General features: G+C 37.7%; 1 protein-coding gene across 1 annotated transcript in view; it reads right to left on the bottom strand.

Moving 5' to 3' along the window:
- The window catches only part of LOC137297297 (voltage-dependent calcium channel subunit alpha-2/delta-3-like), a 222,546-nt gene extending 205,946 nt beyond the window's left edge, over positions 1 to 16,600 (bottom strand). Inside the window, exon 1 of the mRNA XM_067829306.1 lies at positions 16,375 to 16,600. Coding sequence (XP_067685407.1) covers positions 16,375 to 16,487 — 113 coding nt within the window. The 5' untranslated portion in view covers positions 16,488 to 16,600. The remainder of the gene's footprint in view (positions 1 to 16,374) is intronic.
- Between the last annotated feature and the right edge of the window lie 1,942 nt (positions 16,601 to 18,542).

The raw sequence follows: 18,542 nt of genomic DNA, 5'->3' as shown, positions 1-18,542 counted from the left end.
TAACAAAAGAGATATTGAATAATGGATAGAACGTGCACATTTCATGATACATGGCACTGTCAATGTAAATCACCCTACTTTTTTTGGACTGACATGATTATACGGCCAGATAGTGGCCTCAGAGAATATCAGTTACTTTCATTTACTGTATTATGGTTCTAGAGCATAAAGATGAGGGTGAGAACTGATATTCTACAATCCATAATTTTATAGGCTCTCTGGCTTGGTTGATGGGCCCATGAAGATCTGGGTTAGAATTGATCTTCACTATCACATGCTTGTCTTGAGAGGCGACTAATTGGATTGAGCGGACACATGCTGACACATGTCATTATATCTTATGGGAGACTGATGCTCATGATGTTGATCACTAGATTGCCCTGACTGGACTTGATTATTTATAGATTGTTGGCATATTGATGGTACATTGCCAACAGCAGCATTAAACAACAAACAAACATACCAAAAATTGGTTGATGCAAATCATCCTAGCCTAATGATCAATGCTCATGGATTTTCTGGTCACGACTTGATTATTTACAGAGTGACATTATACAACTGGATATTGCAGACAGCAGCTTTAAATAACAAACATACAAAAACAAGGAAGTAACTGCAAGGCTCAAATTTATGTCATCAAATCTTTTCTCCAGTTCAGAATTTACAAAAATGTGCTATTGTTGTTTCTTGCATATCCAACCAACATTATTTGTCCTTTTCAATGTTTCTAACATTAATTATACCATGTTGGGTAGTTAATAACGACTTTGAAATTTATAGCCAAATAAGAACAAGCCTTAAATTTTGTAAATACACTGTTGAACAATGCACTTATCTTGCAAAATATAGTGCAAAATAATAGTGAGACCGTGAACTCTAAGAAACTGGTTTAACCCAAACACAGAACTCCCCTCAGTCAAATATGTCAAACAAGACATCAAACAACATCCAAGCATTAGGAAATTATAAGAAAATAATCCATGGCTCATGATGATAGAGACATAAATGAAACAGACAGGATGGAAAAAACTCCCTCGGGGTAAATTTAATATGGCTCAGTGTTCATAAACAATTTCGGACTGATCTGCATTCTTGTCATATATGCTGCATTACGGTGGAAGTTTACACAAGCTAACTAACAGAATCGAGATATGAATAAATTTATACGCCCTACGCCATGCCTTGGGCATCTCCAATTCCTCCAGTGGCTCCTGAGGCAGGAATCTCACACTTGTTTAGTAGGTTATGGAGTCTTTTGACTTATTAAACAGGGGCACTGGCTAGAGAACCAGAAGTGATTGGCAATCTTATTTTCCACAACCACTCTCAACTTGCGGTTTTCTGCATAAGCATGCATTTTCTAGTTGAATCAAATTAGTCGCTGCTGTCTGCGAGACAGGAGCCTGTATGTATGTTGCAGGGTCTGAATTGATCAAGCTGGTGAAGAGGATGAAAATTTAATGTTTGGCATGCTGTCTCCCAACAAGCCACCATCTGTTAGGAGTAACGTATTTCACTTTTCTGGGGAATGTGATTCACTTTGGGCTATGCTATTGAGTGCAACATGTCTTGTAGAGGCATTCACTTCCTCTACACAATGAATGATAATACTAGCCTGTGAAGGAATTTTAATCTTCAGGCAATCCTGCAGACTTTTCCATTCAGAAAAAAAAACAGAACATAACATTTAAAAATGTTGGTGTGTGATTAAGATACCATCGTTGAATTAATAAAAAATGATGGAAGAAGTTTAATTGTGTAATGATATTTTTTCTGCAATTACATGTTGCCAGGGGAATATGTTTTCTTACATTATGTCTTCAAGTAGTAGATGAGGTACATAAAAAAGAGTGGTTTTACACACATCCTAAGTTACATCTATCAACATTACAAATGCAACTATTGTATTATTTTAATGTCCTTCAAGCCAAACATGGGTACCCGGTGGAATGAGGATAGGAACCCAGAAATTAACTCAATTTCCCTGAGCCAGCATGAATTGAAGATTTTTATTATAAGTTATCACATCGTGTCAAGGGAAATACGAGGGACTGATAAAACCCTGTATTTCCCTTGGCACGATGCGATAACGCATTTATCTACCTGAATATTTTCACTAAATCAAAACAAAACAACACGCATCAAATCGACTTCCTGCCATGTTGACACCAGCTGACCGTCTGACCTCAATGCACTGCACGGTACTAAAGGCTTGTCGATGCATGCTTTTCTCACTTCGCGTCGTCACTGAGGCGTAGCAGGGTGATATGACTTTCGTATTGGGAGTACACGACTTTTATACTCCCGCTCGCGGATCGTGATGGATGTACATGGTATTTCATCACAGTCACGTGGACCAATCAAAACTCGACATTCTTACATGAGGCTAGATAATATGTATTCACATTTATATCTAACCTTCTCCACACACTTAACCTTGGCCTTGTTGACCATGGAGTTTTTCAAGGCAAGTTCTTTCAACTTTAATAACAATCTTGTTGTCCTTGACATTGTTTGTCTGAAATCTACCTTTGTAAAATAAAGGGAATTTTAATCTTAAATATATACACATATGGACAGTCGCATAACCTGACCATAACATGAACTGTATATACTCATCAGCATGCATCCTCTCATCTTGTGCATTGCTGATGTCAAGTCAAAATCCTGTCAGGCTTACTGTTGGATTGTCGGCACATTCACAGCCAGGTACTTCTGGTAGGTGTTTGAGAGGATGGTTGTCAGGATGTTTGTTGGGGTAGGACTGTTTAAGTGCTATTTGGTATAACCCCTTTGATTATGAATGTCAAGGTAAAACCCTGTCTGGCTTACTAAAGGATAGTTAGCACATCCACCACAAGATACTGTTGGTAGGTTACAGACATTGTTGTGGGGATGGTTTGAGGGGAAAGACTGAAGAACCGACACTGTCTGGTTTACTGAAATATAGTTGATGTACAGTCACAATCAGATACGACAGTCTAATGGTCAAATCTGATTGTGCAGCAGAAGACCCTGGTTTGATTCCCCACATGGGTGTCCCTCTGCTGGAATATTGCTGAAAAGGTCAAGGTTAGAACCTTACTCACTCACACAGAACCAGGTACCATGCATCAGTTACAGAGGATGGTTGTGTGGAGCGTACTGAAGAATCCCTCCATGGGAATAACCCATAGACTATGAATATGTCAAGGCAGTACCCTGTCTGGTTTACTGACAAATTATTGACACTCACAACCAGGTACATGAGGTCAGTTACAGAGGTGGATGCGAGGACTCAATAATCACTCTCTGGGAATAACCCCAGGCTCTCAGTATGCCAAGTCTATATCAGTCTGACATCAGCTCACCAACTCAGTAGACAATAAATCAACAAAACACACACAAATATCACCAGACAGTCCACATCCTGTCCTGCTGCAAGATTCCAGTCACATCATCAGGAACATATCTCACAGGAAGGCCACAAGGTCATGCACCTACATAATCAGCGCTGATGGACAATTGGGTGAAGAGGGGGGCTTCAAGAACAGGGATTACTGTATCCTCCAGCACCACGTTTTGTGTCTGGATCTTCAGGAAATAGGTATAGGTTTTATTACCCTGGTACTGATCTTTAGATACTCATCAGTTCGTTGAGTACTTGCATGCATTACAAGAAGGCTCTTGTTACTGGTGCCAACAGAGATTTGCTTTCTTACAAAATGTATGTAGCTTTACCATGAACAAACATCTTTTGCTGTCAGGCCATTGTTGTTCTCCTGATAAAGAATCATTCATCTTTTGTTGAAGGTCGTATGTTGATCACTAAAATGGTCACATACTTTTCCTTGTTTTCACATGATGTCTGCTATAGAATGAACAACTCTTTGAGAAAGTGAACAGAGTTTAACAGCAGGAGTTGAGGAGTGAAGTGACTCCAGCGAATTTTGTTCTAATAATAACTGTATTCAATATTTATGTTGGCAGCCAGTGCATGTATCCTTAAGGACAAGTTCACAGCGCTATGGTGCACAGAAAACCACATATTTCAACTACAACATCACCAGAGCAATCCATCACTGGAACCTACTCCATTGTTGTGGTACTTCATCATTTTATTTTCCAGCTGAAAATGGGTACCTGGTAAAGTGATATAACAATGTTTATCATTTACATTACTTAATTGTCAAAGAATAAGGGTTCTGAGTTTGAGAAAAGACAAACTTAATATGTTCACTGCAGTGAAAATATCATTTTGCCAGAATTACTTGCTGATTGCTCAGTCATTCAGTGTACTAGCAGTGACATGTTTGTTTGTAGTTCTTATATGTTCATGTGACAGCAATGAGTTCTGACATTTACGCTAAGACCAAAAGCATCATTTGATAGTTGCTATCACAAATAGTGATCTTATTCATACAATGACAGTAAATAGACATGTGAAACTAACATGTGCTGACCAATCTTTAGTTTACAGTTGGCAGAATTCGGATTTTGTTACTAAAATGTTCTTGGATTAATAGTATCGAGATTTAGTTACATAAGTACTGAAAGCAGAAAATAAGTACAATGTTTCATACATCAAATGAAGGTATCTGTCACCTTGCGACGTGAAAAATATATAAACTGAACAGCACAAGAAATGCAACACTGTTTTTAAATAGAAGACATAAACATGATTTCTTACTTTGATGAGATTTCATTTTTTGAAATTTGTGTTTCTTTTGGTGTTCAGTATAGTTTCACTAGATATTCAATCTTACAATAAACCAGCTTTCTGAAAGAAATGATACAGTATGGACTTGAATATCCTTTCCTTTATTGACTAACGACACAGTTGATGGTCTCGGGTGATCTGGAAATGACTGTGGGGTAGCCTTATGGGTATGGTGTTTGACTGACACATTAAGACCCTAGGTTCATATCTGAGAGGACCCCCGGTGAGGGAGTGCACATTTCCCACCTCAATGACGAGCATTTCCTCCTAACCTTTGGACTCCATGACATGCATGTACACGCACCTTTTAAAAAAATTTGGGGTCCACTCCTGACATTTAAGTACAGAAAATCATGTTTGGTGACAGAACACAAACTTGAGGTTTAATACGACTCCCATACTATCATTGTATGTTCATTATTATGTGATCACATTGCACCAATACAACTTTACATATATTACCATACATTAAAATACCCATTTCTGATAGGCTACTGAAACAGCACATTTTCCCATCTACCACACTGACTAGTAAAACATATTTCATGTTCCTCACTGGGAATTGTCTAACGTTCTGACCAATGCACCATCATGGCATGATTGTACTGTCTGGAATCTCAAATTCAGTTTAGCAAACATATCCTGTTACACATCAAGGATGGTACCTCGGGATATGTTGGTTTTCTTTTACATCATCAACTGGCTACTACAGTATCAAGATGTTCAGGCCAGTGGTCAAAGCGTTTGCTCATCATGCTGAAGACCCAGGTTTGACTCCCCACACGGGTACAACGTGTAAATCCCATTTCGGGTGTTCCCTGCTATGATATTGCTGGAATATTGCTAAATGCAGAGCAAAACTAAATTCACCCACAAACAGCTTGGGCACAGTATACATCAGACCCTACCCTCCTAATGATAAGCTGTAATAATCTACTGGTTGTACTGTCTGACAATGGTGGTTTCTTCATAAAATATGCCTTGATTTAAACTTAATTTATGAATTTCTGTTGTCATGATATGGCTGAAACATTGCTAATGTAACGTAAAATTTCATTCACTCACTAACTCAAGATAGGCTGACAACTAATATAATGGTTAATTATAGGTCAAAATTCAAACCATTCAGAATAACTTGAACTGAAAGAGCCCCTTTAAGTACAAACCAGTGTGTCTAGCTACATCAATTAACGCCGATATCGCAACAAAACGGAGCCAGAGTTTGCCAAATGGCTTCTGCAACAAAGACATTGTCTGTTGGAGACTGAAGGCTGAAGATAATCCACGATGCTGGATGTAACTGGACAAGACATTGTAGGCTCTTCTTCAGCTGCAGTCACCAACACGATTTATACAGGTGCTCCAATACATTTGGATGTCACACAGTCTCTCGCAAGACAAGGGCTAAGCTATGCTGGGAATTTAAAGATAAGGAGATTAACTGGGATTATTTTATCTGAAGGAGTGACAAATGCAAGCTTGGGTTTTGCTGGGTGTCTTCGTGGAGGTTTTTAAAAAATTGTTTAATTTCTATATAACTGCGAAAACGATCTATATTTATTATTTAGGATCTCCCAGTTCTTCCTCATCAAATTATAGTTTATCTTTTATGACAGATCCTTAATTTGTTTAGCAGTATTAAGTTTATTTACTTCAAATAAGTCAGTGATTTTGGTTTTATGCCGCTTGTAGTAATATTCCAGCAATATCATGGCAGAAATGGGCTTCACACATTGTACCCATCTGGGGAATCAAACCAGAGTCTTTGGCGTGATGAGCGACTACTTTGACCACTGGCCTACCTGACTACCCCTTATGTAACAAAAAGGGTGTATCTGATACTACGTAGACAATAATAATGTTTTTTAATAAGTAAACTTTGCAGTTTTGGTCAAAATCACTATTTCAAGAACAATTTTTAGATTTATGGGTATGTAAATTAGAATCGCTTTTGATTTTACAGTGTGGCGCCTAATAATTCGGGTTGCTTTATAGAGGGCACTGCATGTTATATACGTAAACATACCACTCAATGCATCTTTAAACATTAACTCTTTGGTAGAACATCACGTATAGTGTATTTCATTAAATGAAGAAACAATGGACACATAGTCAGCTTTGTCAGTGGTAGTGTGTGGGCTTGTGAAGAGAATCCAGGTTACAAATAAGTTGAAGTTAAGCAACGTTGGGTGCAGAGTCCTTGGATGGGTGACTGTGTTTGGCAAGTATTTATTATGGTAAAAAACCTGTGAAGATCTGGTGTAGCAGGCCTTTTCTTCCCCAGTCTAACCTTTCCTTGAGTTAGAACTGATCTTCAGTAACCCATGCTTGTCATAAGAGGCGATGAACAGGATTGGATGGTCAGGTTTGCTATTTTAGTTAAGGTCATTGTATCGCAGCATGATCCTAGTGCTGCTGATCACTGGTTTGTCTGGTCCAGACGAGATTATTGACAGACTGCCACCATATACCTGGAATATTGCCAAGTGCTTAAAACTAAACTCACTCACTCACTATTTCAATAAAGCAGAATGATGTGGGCATTTTGTACTGACACCGCCTGGAATGTGGTTAAATAATTTATTTATTAAAACTCTTTGCATTTTCAAAATAACTTCATTAACTTTTATGACTTTAATCTTACATAAATATTTGAAGTGGATAGTTTCAAAGTTGTCTGTGCATCACAGCATGGGCTCCAGTCTCATCCATATATCATCAGCTGTAGATTTCACACAAATCGATTAACTAGTTCTCTAGTAATTCATACAGGGTACTTCCTAAATTTGATATAGGAGACATTAAGCCGAGTTTGCAGAACGTCTTCCTCTGCATTGTCATTCTGATACCTAAGTGATTAATATAGTAGACAGAGCCTAGTTTTGAGCAGGTTGCTCTCTGTCATTGTTTAGTATGCCCTATTGATGACCAAGCTGCTGAGTCAAGGTTTAATCTTTCAAACTTATTTTGGAATGACCTACTGTTCCCACAGTCCCTCATATCTTAATTCTCTCATGGTAATATTTCTATGTTTAAATCACTACTCTTCCTTTAGCTGAACTATTAACACTGGTTTGTTTGATGCCATTTGTGTCAATGATAATTTATATCAAGTATTAGAAAAACAAAATTTCTGAAAAGCTTGTAATGATCAGCAAAATTAACTGAATACCTGTGTCAATAATTCGTGGTGGAGAATCAAATGTTCATTTAGTTCCTTCATGAAAATGTCTATTTTGCTTTCTTTGATTGTAAACGGAGATACGTGCACATCCTGCTGGTCCGGTGGGTTCTGCAGCAGATGGCAGGTATTCTGGTGCTAAATCCATATCTCATGCAAACATTCACGGTTCAGTCTTAAACACCTTCTCCACTCATGGTGGGCCTATTCTTCTGTCATTGATAGCTGTAAACCTGCCCAAGGATGAAGCCTATAGACTGATGCTTGGTGGCATGTTTTGTCAACAATCTTGCGTGTAATAATACTGGATTATTTTTCTAAAACTCTTGCGTGTAATAATACTGGATTATTTTTCTAAAACTCTTGCGTGTAATAATACTGGATTATTTTTCTAAAACTCTTGCGTGTAATAATACTGGATTATTTTTCTAAAACTCTTGCGTGTAATAATACTGGATTATTTTTCTAAAACTCTTGCGTGTAATAATACTGGATTATTTTTCTAAAACTCTTGCGTGTAATAATACTGGATTATTTTTCTAAAACTCTTGCGTGTAATAATACTGGATTATTTTTCTAAAACTCTTGCGTGTAATAATACTGGATTATTTTTCTAAAACTCTTGCGTGTAATAATACTGGATTATTTTTCTAAAACTCTTGCGTGTAATAATACTGGATTATTTTTCTAAAACTCTTGCGTGTAATAATACTGGATTATTTTTCTAAAACTCTTGCGTGTAATAATACTGGATTATTTTTCTAAAACTCTTGCGTGTAATAATACTGGATTATTTTTCTAAAACTCTTGCGTGTAATAATACTGGATTATTTTTCTAAAACTCTTGCGTGTAATAATACTGGATTATTTTTCTAAAACTCTTGCGTGTAATAATACTGGATTATTTTTCTAAAACTCTTGCGTGTAATAATACTGGATTATTTTTCTAAAACTCTTGCGTGTAATAATACTGGATTATTTTTCTAAAACCAGGCCTGCTGTTCAAGCTTGCAGTGCTTGCCTTAGCACTATACTGCCATCTCCCAATCCATGACAGCTTACAACATTTACTTACTCCCAGTGCATGCTATGTAACAATTCTCCAATCTCCCAGTGCATGCTATGTAACAATTCTCCAATCTCCCAGTGCATGATATGTAACAATTCTCCAATCTCCCAGTGCATGATATGTAACAATTCTCCAATCTCCCAGTGCATGATATGTAACAATTCTCCAATCTCCCAGTGCATGCTATGTAACAATTCTCCAATCTCCCAGTGCATGCTATGTAACAATTCTCCAATCTCCCAGTGCATGTTATGTAACATGGCCCCAATTTCCCAATGCATGTTATGTAACAACTCTCCAGCCTCCCAGTGCATGCTATGTAACAACTTTCCAGTCTCCCAGTGCATGATATGAAACAACTTTCCAATCTCCCAGTGCATGATACCCACAACACTCAATCTCCAAGTATGCCTCACTAAGCAGAGCATCAAGATGTCTCACACCACAGAGCAGCAGTACCCCCTGACCAGCTTCTCAGTACAAAGGACACATCAGTACCAAATTAATTTGGTTGTTTATTGTTCAGAAGCAATGCAGAAAAACCCAATACCCAGCAGACGAAATCTTTGTCACTCTACTCCCTGAGGAAATTACTATGATACGTGACATGATTAGGTAATTGCTTCCTGCCATGTTGAGTGGATGGAGAATAAAGACTGCACCCACAGATGTGTCCTATACCAATGAGAGTTATATAACGCTTGTACAAATATATAATTTAGGGTAATTGTTACCACAGTGTATCAATGATAATAAGCAGGAAAGACAAGCGAATGTGTAATGATACACAATACCAGTTCCTGATTGGTTTGTATTCACACATTATAGGATCAAACTAACATTGAATAGTCAATGGGAGTTATATAATTTCATTTGACAAACTAATTTAGGTAATTCTCAGAACTAATCAAGTCACTGTTACATATTCTAGTGTTTTGTTTTCTGTGAAAAGAAATAGTGATTAATTATATGTACATATTTTATATCTTGCTTTAAATAGTTTAAATACACTTGACTGTAACTGCTCTGAAGACAATTTATCGACTATTTCACTGTACAAACACAATTCTTGTACTGATCCACCATGCCTAACTTGAACGTTTCTTTCTTGTGCTTCGACAAAGGAGTAGAGTAGCATGTATGTAATTCTAGCCGCCATCAGTGCTGGAGGTGCTCTTTGTAAATGGGTATATTTGGTTTTGTGTAAGAAGATGATCATTTCATATTTTGTTGGAGACATTTATCTTGTTATCACAAATCACACTGAAAGAGTAAAACTTTGGGTCAGTTGAAATAATTGCCGGCCTGGAGACCAGGCACCAGTTGGTATTGTATCAGGACGGCAATTTTGGCAGGCCCTTGTGGCCTTCAGCAAATAGTCAGTCACTTTTTTTCAACTGGAAACTTTCCTATATTTTTATTCTTTACTAACGTCCAGGAATCTCCCATGCCCCCTCATGCTACGAGAACTTAGTTTCACTTCCCAGTATTTCAATGCTTTCCACTGCACATAGGAATTGAAAATTCTCCAACAATGAACTCATTTTGTAGAAACAGTGTGAAATTGTTTCAGGGTAGTCTATTTTGTTCTTATTCATTTAACATTATCAAAATGAGCTGCAGATTTCATTCAGGGCCTGCAGGCAACAGCCCTGGTGGCCAACTGGCAATTTAAAGTGTTGCAAAAACTGTTCACACGTCATACCCATGTCAGGTCACTGGCATGACAAGCAAACGCTTTAACCACTTGGTGACTGCACCATCCCCCCACCCCTAACCAGGGTTCAAAATTAACACTCTGCAATTTTGCCATTCAAAATCTTATTTTGCTACCTGAAAAGAACACACTGAAGCAACACCTTGCTACTTCATCAGTCAGTCAACATTGTCAAAGGCCAGATCTCCACTTGTGCACTTTAACCCATACACTTACCGATACTGGTATTATACTTTTCCAAAGCTTTTGTTGGTCACTAATAATTGAATCAGTCAGCTCATGTGCATTAAGTATAACCTTACTGCTTCCGATGTTTCATAATGGACATTCATCAGTTCCTGTGCAAGGATGATGAGTGAGTGAGTGAGTGAGTTTAGTTTTACGCCGCTTTTAGCAATATTCCAGCAATATCACGGCGGGGGACACCAGAAAATGGGCTTCACACATTGTACCCATGTGGGGAATCGAACCCGGGTCTTCGGCGTGACGAGCGAACGCTTTAACCACTAGGCTACCCCACCGCCCCGCAAGGATGATGAAACATTGTCTGCTAGTGAGTTTTACGCTGCACTCAGGATTATTCCAGCTTTATGGCAGCAGTCTGTAAATAATCAAGTTTGGACCAGACAATCCAGTGACCAACAACATGAGCATCAATGTGCGCAATTGGGAACCGATGACACGTGCCAACCAAGTCAGCGAGCCTGACCACCCAATCACATTAGTCGCCTCTTACAACAAGCATTATTATAAGTCCCGTTTTATGGCAAGCATGGGTTGCTGAAGGCCTATTCTACCCAGGACCTTCACGGGTCTGTCTCCTAGTACATGGAGACCTAATACAGTTCCATATGACTTAAGACAGTAATGGGATTGGGGTGCGGGTTAACAGTAATATGAAAGAATGCTGCTACCTGGTAAGGGATTTTGCTACCTATTTTTAAACCAGGTAGCAAGTACATGTTACTTAATAAAAAAGTTTATTTCGAACACTGCCATCCCCCATTATCTGTGACTTCACTAATAAAGGGAAAACATATCATCATATATAACTAATGAAAATGTTTGTTTTAATACAATAATACAATAATACAATAATACAATAATACAATAATGAAGTGTTGTGACAATTTCTTACGCATTGACTGTGATGTTTAATAAAAAAATTATATGAAAGAACCTCTTAATAGTGTACATAATAAAAAGAAAAGATTTAATTTGCAAAAAGAAAGTTTGTTCTCCATCTCCTAATGGATTCTGTCAACCATTATCCTTCTATTTCACATGATTCCTGCTGAGAAATAATCAAGATCTTGAAGTTAGATTCTTCAAACGGGAAACATGATAGGTTTTCCAAGAATATAATTCTGGATGTGAATATCAGACTGTCTAAAAGGTTCATTAAACAACCTGTTGATCATACACTTGCACCAAGTTCATCAAGGGTGAGGCATCATTTGGTCTTTGCTATTTGGAAGCCAGAATTCAATTTTCTTCTAAAAGTTCTAATCATATCCTTTATCACAAATGAGATGACTTTTAATGGCACTGTCACCCCATGGTAGATCTCCGGTTACAATAAATTGGAGAAGGTAAGCTGAAACTGCAACTCACAGAGGCAAACATGAAGATTGATTTAAATGGAGATGCTGCAGCCTCTGTACCATTTTGTTTTGTATTGTTTGGTAAAGGCCTCACTCAGCAATATTTCAACTATATGGCAGCGGTCTGTAATAATCAAATCTAGGCTCCATTTCACAAGACTCTAAAAGTCTAAGATCTTGTAACGTTTCTCGTAGCATTCATTCTTCCTATACTGTAACGTTTACTTATGACAGTATTAGGACTGCAAGAGCTATGTAAAACGGGGCATGTGGTTCTGTGCATAGAGTCTTTGGATGAGTGACCATGTTTCGATGCTGGACTCCTTAGACGTTCTAGACTTCAGTCCTGTGTCACAACGAAGCACATGTGATACATGTAATCTCACCTTAGGCAAGTGAGTTTGTTCAAACCTGCCTCTGTTCAACAAGCATAAAATGGGTACCTGGTGGGATATGTCATGAGACTATAACCTTGTAACACCTAGCAGGCAGCTTGGGTTATCCAGGATCATAATGATCAGAATGTCAACCTTGACATCCAGCCTGGAAAAGGTGCACTATAAATATTGTCATTATTATTATTACTATTATCAAAAGTTTAGTTGAAAGCCGTAACCCACACAGCTGGAATACATGGAATACAATAAGACACAACACACCATAACAAACATGGGCATTACATTCTCATAAAAGTACTCCCTTACAACAATATTAGGCTCAAGGGACCTAATCTGTCAAATACCTCCCAAGGGGAATTTTTATGTCCATGCTGGTAATTACTGTGGTCAGTCCATGGTCAGTCTGTGGTCACTTCATGTCAATACATTTTGTACTCTTAGACAAGTCCTTAAAAATATGGACACAATAATATATCAACAATAGGTTCATCCTAAAATGTTAACACCCTCGTTCCAACAACAATGATATAATAAACATACCATAACATTTGATAATCAATACAGTTCAACTGTAAAAGAGGATATTTCTAATGAAAAGCAAGGTTTTTCTACTGAGCGTCAATTTCTTCACTTTAACCTGTAAAGAGACTGGAACTCCATCTTAGGATCAACAGCTACAAAAGCCTCATTTGACATGTCCGTGATGAAAAGAGTAATTTCAGGGCAAATGGACATGAAATTTGATTTCTTTCACTACCACCAAGCCTATTTCCATGACAAGACTAGGAAGATACTTTGAACTGAACCATTAAATCTTAATTCAAACTCAAGCATTAAGCAAATGCCATTTCCTAGGCCATCGAATCTAAAAGTACGAAGATGTTTCATCCTTGGGACTCCATCAGGATGCGACTAGTCAGATAAAGGCACTAGGAATCTACAACACAACAGATTCGGATGCTGGTGTTAACGCAATGTAATTTTCTAAAAGGGTCAGATATCTGATATCATCTGAATTTCTGCCTCTTTAGACGTTCCGCCCATTAACACAGAAATTTGTATGACACTATTTCAAACCGTTAAAGGTGAAGAAATCATGTTCAAGTGTGTGGGTTAAATGCTTGAATCTTTAAAGATATCTTTTGACACTCTTTTTGACCTTTTTAAAACACAATTTTGCACTTTATTCAGCAGGGTAAGACAGCCTACAGCTGTAAGATTGTTTACAACAATTACAAAGTATATCTTGTACTGCTACATATAATAGCAGTGTTTTCGAATTGTATAATGTGTCTATCAAACTACCAGCATAGTATCGCCTCCATGGTGCAGTGGTTAAAGCATCTGCCCAAGAGTGGAAGGTTGTGAGTTCGATCTCTGGCCGCGTCATACCAACACATGCTAAAATATAGTATTTGTTGGTTCCTGTCTAGCACTCAGGACCAGTTGGTACAACAATGACTGGTCAGCTTGGAGTCAGTATAATGTGTCTGAGTGGGGTAGTCATGCTTAACTGTGGTGTGGTATTTCAGTGAGCTAGCACTATAAAACCAGCTTAAATCTGGGCTAGTACAAGCAGCCACACATACATACATCATATGACAGGAATATTCATATGTTTGATGTTTTACTGTTACATTGCCATTGTGTAAACACAGTTTCACCTGACCAGTAATTCTTTCAACAAAATACAGCCGAAATCATCTCCATCCTAACAATTTCATACAAAAATTTTTCAATTTCATTTTTTCAATAAAAACAACTTGAATTTTCAGTTCTAACTCTCTGCTATTTGTATTGCATTTTATTGCCCAAGCAAAAGCTTTGCTCCCAAATCCTTGCTTCTTGTTTAAGATGCAATAGGTGATACTAGAATATTTGTGCAACCATCTAATGGAATATCTAATATAAAAACTCCCTTTTCTAGTCTTAATTGGATGAACACCAACAGCATTGTACATAATGGACACCTCCATAAGTGAGACTAATGATATTACAGGTACAGTGGAAGTAATAACATTGTGTGTGTATATATAGCTGCTGACACTAATGTTGTGGGTATAGGATTATGCTAGTGACCATAATAACTTTGTATATGTAACAGACACCTCTATTTGCATTAATAACGATGCAAATATAATAGATACTGTTGCTAATAACAGTGTATACATAACAGACACCTCTGCTGAAGCTAACAATGTATACATTGTAGACACCTCTACTGACAATAACAATATATATACATATCTGACACCTATACAGACACAAATAGTGTATCCTTCATTGTCACCTATACCAACACTACCATTGTATATATGATAGACACCTATATTGAAACTAATGACCTTGTATACATAATTGACAACTCTCGCACTAATAACACTGTGTGTGTGTGTGCGTGCGTGTGTGCGATAGACACTAATACTGACACTGATATGACACCTCATCCAACTTCAACAATGTATAAGTGATAGCTGCCTCCACAGACACTAATGATCGTGTATATTCAATTTGACACCAAATAACTCATCATCCTGATTCAGAACTTCTGCATTTATGCTACTGAGCTGAACATCATTCTTAAATTTCCCATATGTAAGTATATAATGAGATCGTGAAATGATCAATTCTGCAGTCATTGAACCCATGTCTGTTCTTAAGGCAGCTACTACTGGTATCTCGACAGGATATGATCTCAGTTTAACTGCCTAAAAAAGGTTGATCATTCAACCTCGATGTGAAAACAAGATGAATCACGCAACTTGGTTTATCAGTAAGGTAATTGCCATTTCAGGTGTTACAGAAACATGTCAGTTTCACTGAAATCCAACTCAATTGACAATGATAAATGACAGTACCACACAGCTGATAGTGAAATGTACAACACGTGGGCTTAACATGGACTCTGGATTGGTCTGTAGGCTATACACTAAAGTCTTTTCACTGACTTCAACAACAGGGAGACAAAAATACATGGAACATAATTTAATGACTGACATTCTATGAACTCTTGATCCATTTAGTTATTCTAATTTGATTATTTTTGAAAACACATCAAAACAAACTGGGGAAAGTATTCATCACATATTTTACATGATCACACAGGGTGTGATTGGAATAGAGAAGGCAAACGTTTTCCAGTAACCATCACGAGCTTCATTTGACTATAGGATTCACAACTGTAGCTGAAGAAAGCATCACCAATAAACCAGTAGACTCAATCTTGTGATCTCAGTCATACCAATGTCATCCTGATGGTATACAAGCTACTCATACAATTCATGCATCTGTTGGTTTTAAATATAGAATACCCTACCGGTCTCAACTAGCTGAGGATCTTATGAGCAACACGTTATATGGGGGAAATCTGTAGAGACGCGGTCCGATATTGGAAATTGTCAGAGCAACAGGAGGATACGTCTGTTCCCAACACGCTTGGAGTTCTTACAACGGTTTCTCGGACTGGCACTGTCAGAGAGTGCCAAACTAACATCGACAATCCACCAAGTGAATAAATATTGATTTAAACATTGTCGCCTATTGATTCCATTGAGAGCTCTCTGACAGTAGAAAGTAAGAAAACGTTGCGATCAAGTTTCTGGCAAGTCGGTAGAATCCTGTTACAGCAATGATGGAAATGTCAGATGTATGCAGCTGAAATATTAAAACGGATTTTAAAAATGGTGACAGGTGAAAGTGTACTTACGTGTTGAGGTTGATGTTGAGTTCTCGCTGAACACCCTGGCCATGTATTTCCAAATTGAAAATTAATAAAAGAGGTAAACTATGTTGAAAGTGAAAGATCCAAAAAGCACTCATGATGAACAGGTCTTCTTGGCACTGCACACAAACTACATAGGATAACTGACACTGGTTCCAATGATAAACTACACTCTATACAAACAGCTACTAGTGGGCTGAGATGCATAGGACTCCACTTCTGTAGTCATATCATGTTTCTTCTGCTGGTGGTGGAAACTCCCAATCTGAGGTGTATCATTCTGGGTAAATGTGGCTATCAAGCATAATTGGAGCAGTTCATTCTCTGTTACAGGGTGGGTGGGTTCAGGGTGCATAATTGATTGGTATCTTCTGACAATTGCTCTTGTACGATAATGCCCCTACATAACGTATTGATCGCCGAGCTTCGTGGCTTAAGGCAGGGTTAATATCTCTGCTGTTCTCTTCCCCTCCCCTTGGGAGGTTCATCTCGTCGATGTTCCCGGATTCTGACGAATCCCTTTCACGCAAATGGACTCACTGTATATGGCTTCGAACAACTGACAGTCGTAACATATTGATCTATTTGATGCTGAGCAAAGATGATCGGGTCATGTGATGGGGCTATGGTTAAATATTTAATCCAACTGTGCTCCATGTTTTACACACGTAAAACGAGTTAGAGAGAGCGAATGACAATCAATACAACAGTGGATATCGTAAAGTGATTTTTACTCAGCTGATATTAGCAAAGTGCCTTGTCACACCTGTAACGATAGGCAGAAAAATCAATCTCAGAGCACTCACAGGTAAAAAGATCATTTCATGGTCCACCTAAGCTGCAATAACACAATCAACGCATTTACTGTAATCAAAACTTCTCATAAATACACAAACAGAAGGGAACTGGACAAACAATAATCCATTATATCATTTATCAATTCAAATCTTATCAGTTTATTGAAATGAAAATGCCAAATAAGCATGTCTCTCTAGTATAAAGGGCTGGCTCTCTTTTGTAAACATCATATTAATTCTATACATGTTCAAGTCCTACGCTAAATTACTTCAGTGAAGCAAAAATGGATTCCAAATTACGCCAAATTGAAGGTAACCGAAGAAAGTGTGTTCATTATGGAGATTGTGTTAAGCAAATGTCAGAAATTATCATATAGATTACGTCAAGTTGAAGTTCCATTTCAATTATTTGCATTCTATTTATTTGAATAATAGGATGATGTGGTTTTTATTTTATTTCCATGACAATTTACCTCATTTAGTATAGATTTTTTAACCCATCAGCTGGGTATCTGCATAAATACTTGATTGCCCAAACGATTCGGCTAGTTTTGAGGATGGGTTTCTTCTCATCATGTTCCTAAAAGCTTTGAAGAGATCATGACTTTGTAATAAAATTACAGAGCAGAGACAACCATATGAAGCATTATTTCAAGTTCGGAGAATGTTCTTAGTCCGGTTTGGTATTTAGATGGACACAGAGGAGTCTATGTGTCTCAAGCTTTCTGACAATAACACAAAACATCAGCCAGCTTAGGATTCACCTTCCATTTGTGCTGGCATTCATAGTTTTCAACTTCAGCTGATTTCATATCACTTAAAAAAAGATTTGAAACAGGGCAAATTGGTTTGCATTTTGACAGGATTTTATATTACATTTGTTAATTCAAAATGAATGTATTTTACATTTAATGTGATAAAAGTATTTTTGGGATTTGTGAGATATGATACCTTTAAATATCAGTCCATTGATTTTACTTTGCTTCTAGTGAGTGAGTGAGTGAGTGAGTGAGTGAGTGAGTGAGTGAGTGAGTGAGTGAGTGAGTGAGTGAGTGAGTGAGTGAGTGCTCAAGGCAACATTAAGAAAAATATAAGGTGTGGAGCACAAGAAATGGATTCAAACCACACTAGCTGTAAGGGTTCATCCACTGACCTACCTGACGTAAAATATTTCCTCTAAAGAACCAACAGGGTAAATCATCTCAACAAGTTTTTACAAACAGTTGTCAAATATTCATAGATATCTTCCCCTCCCCCCCACCCAAATTCCGGTAGCACAGAACCAGCAGGGTAAGTAATCCACAGATGTTGTTTTGAAAAAGTATGTAGACATTCAGCTTACCCTACAAAACTAGA

Source organism: Haliotis asinina, chromosome 9 (assembly GCF_037392515.1).
Source record: "Haliotis asinina isolate JCU_RB_2024 chromosome 9, JCU_Hal_asi_v2, whole genome shotgun sequence".
NCBI lineage: Eukaryota > Metazoa > Mollusca > Gastropoda > Lepetellida > Haliotidae > Haliotis > Haliotis asinina.
This window is presented reverse-complemented; position numbering and strand designations above follow the sequence as displayed.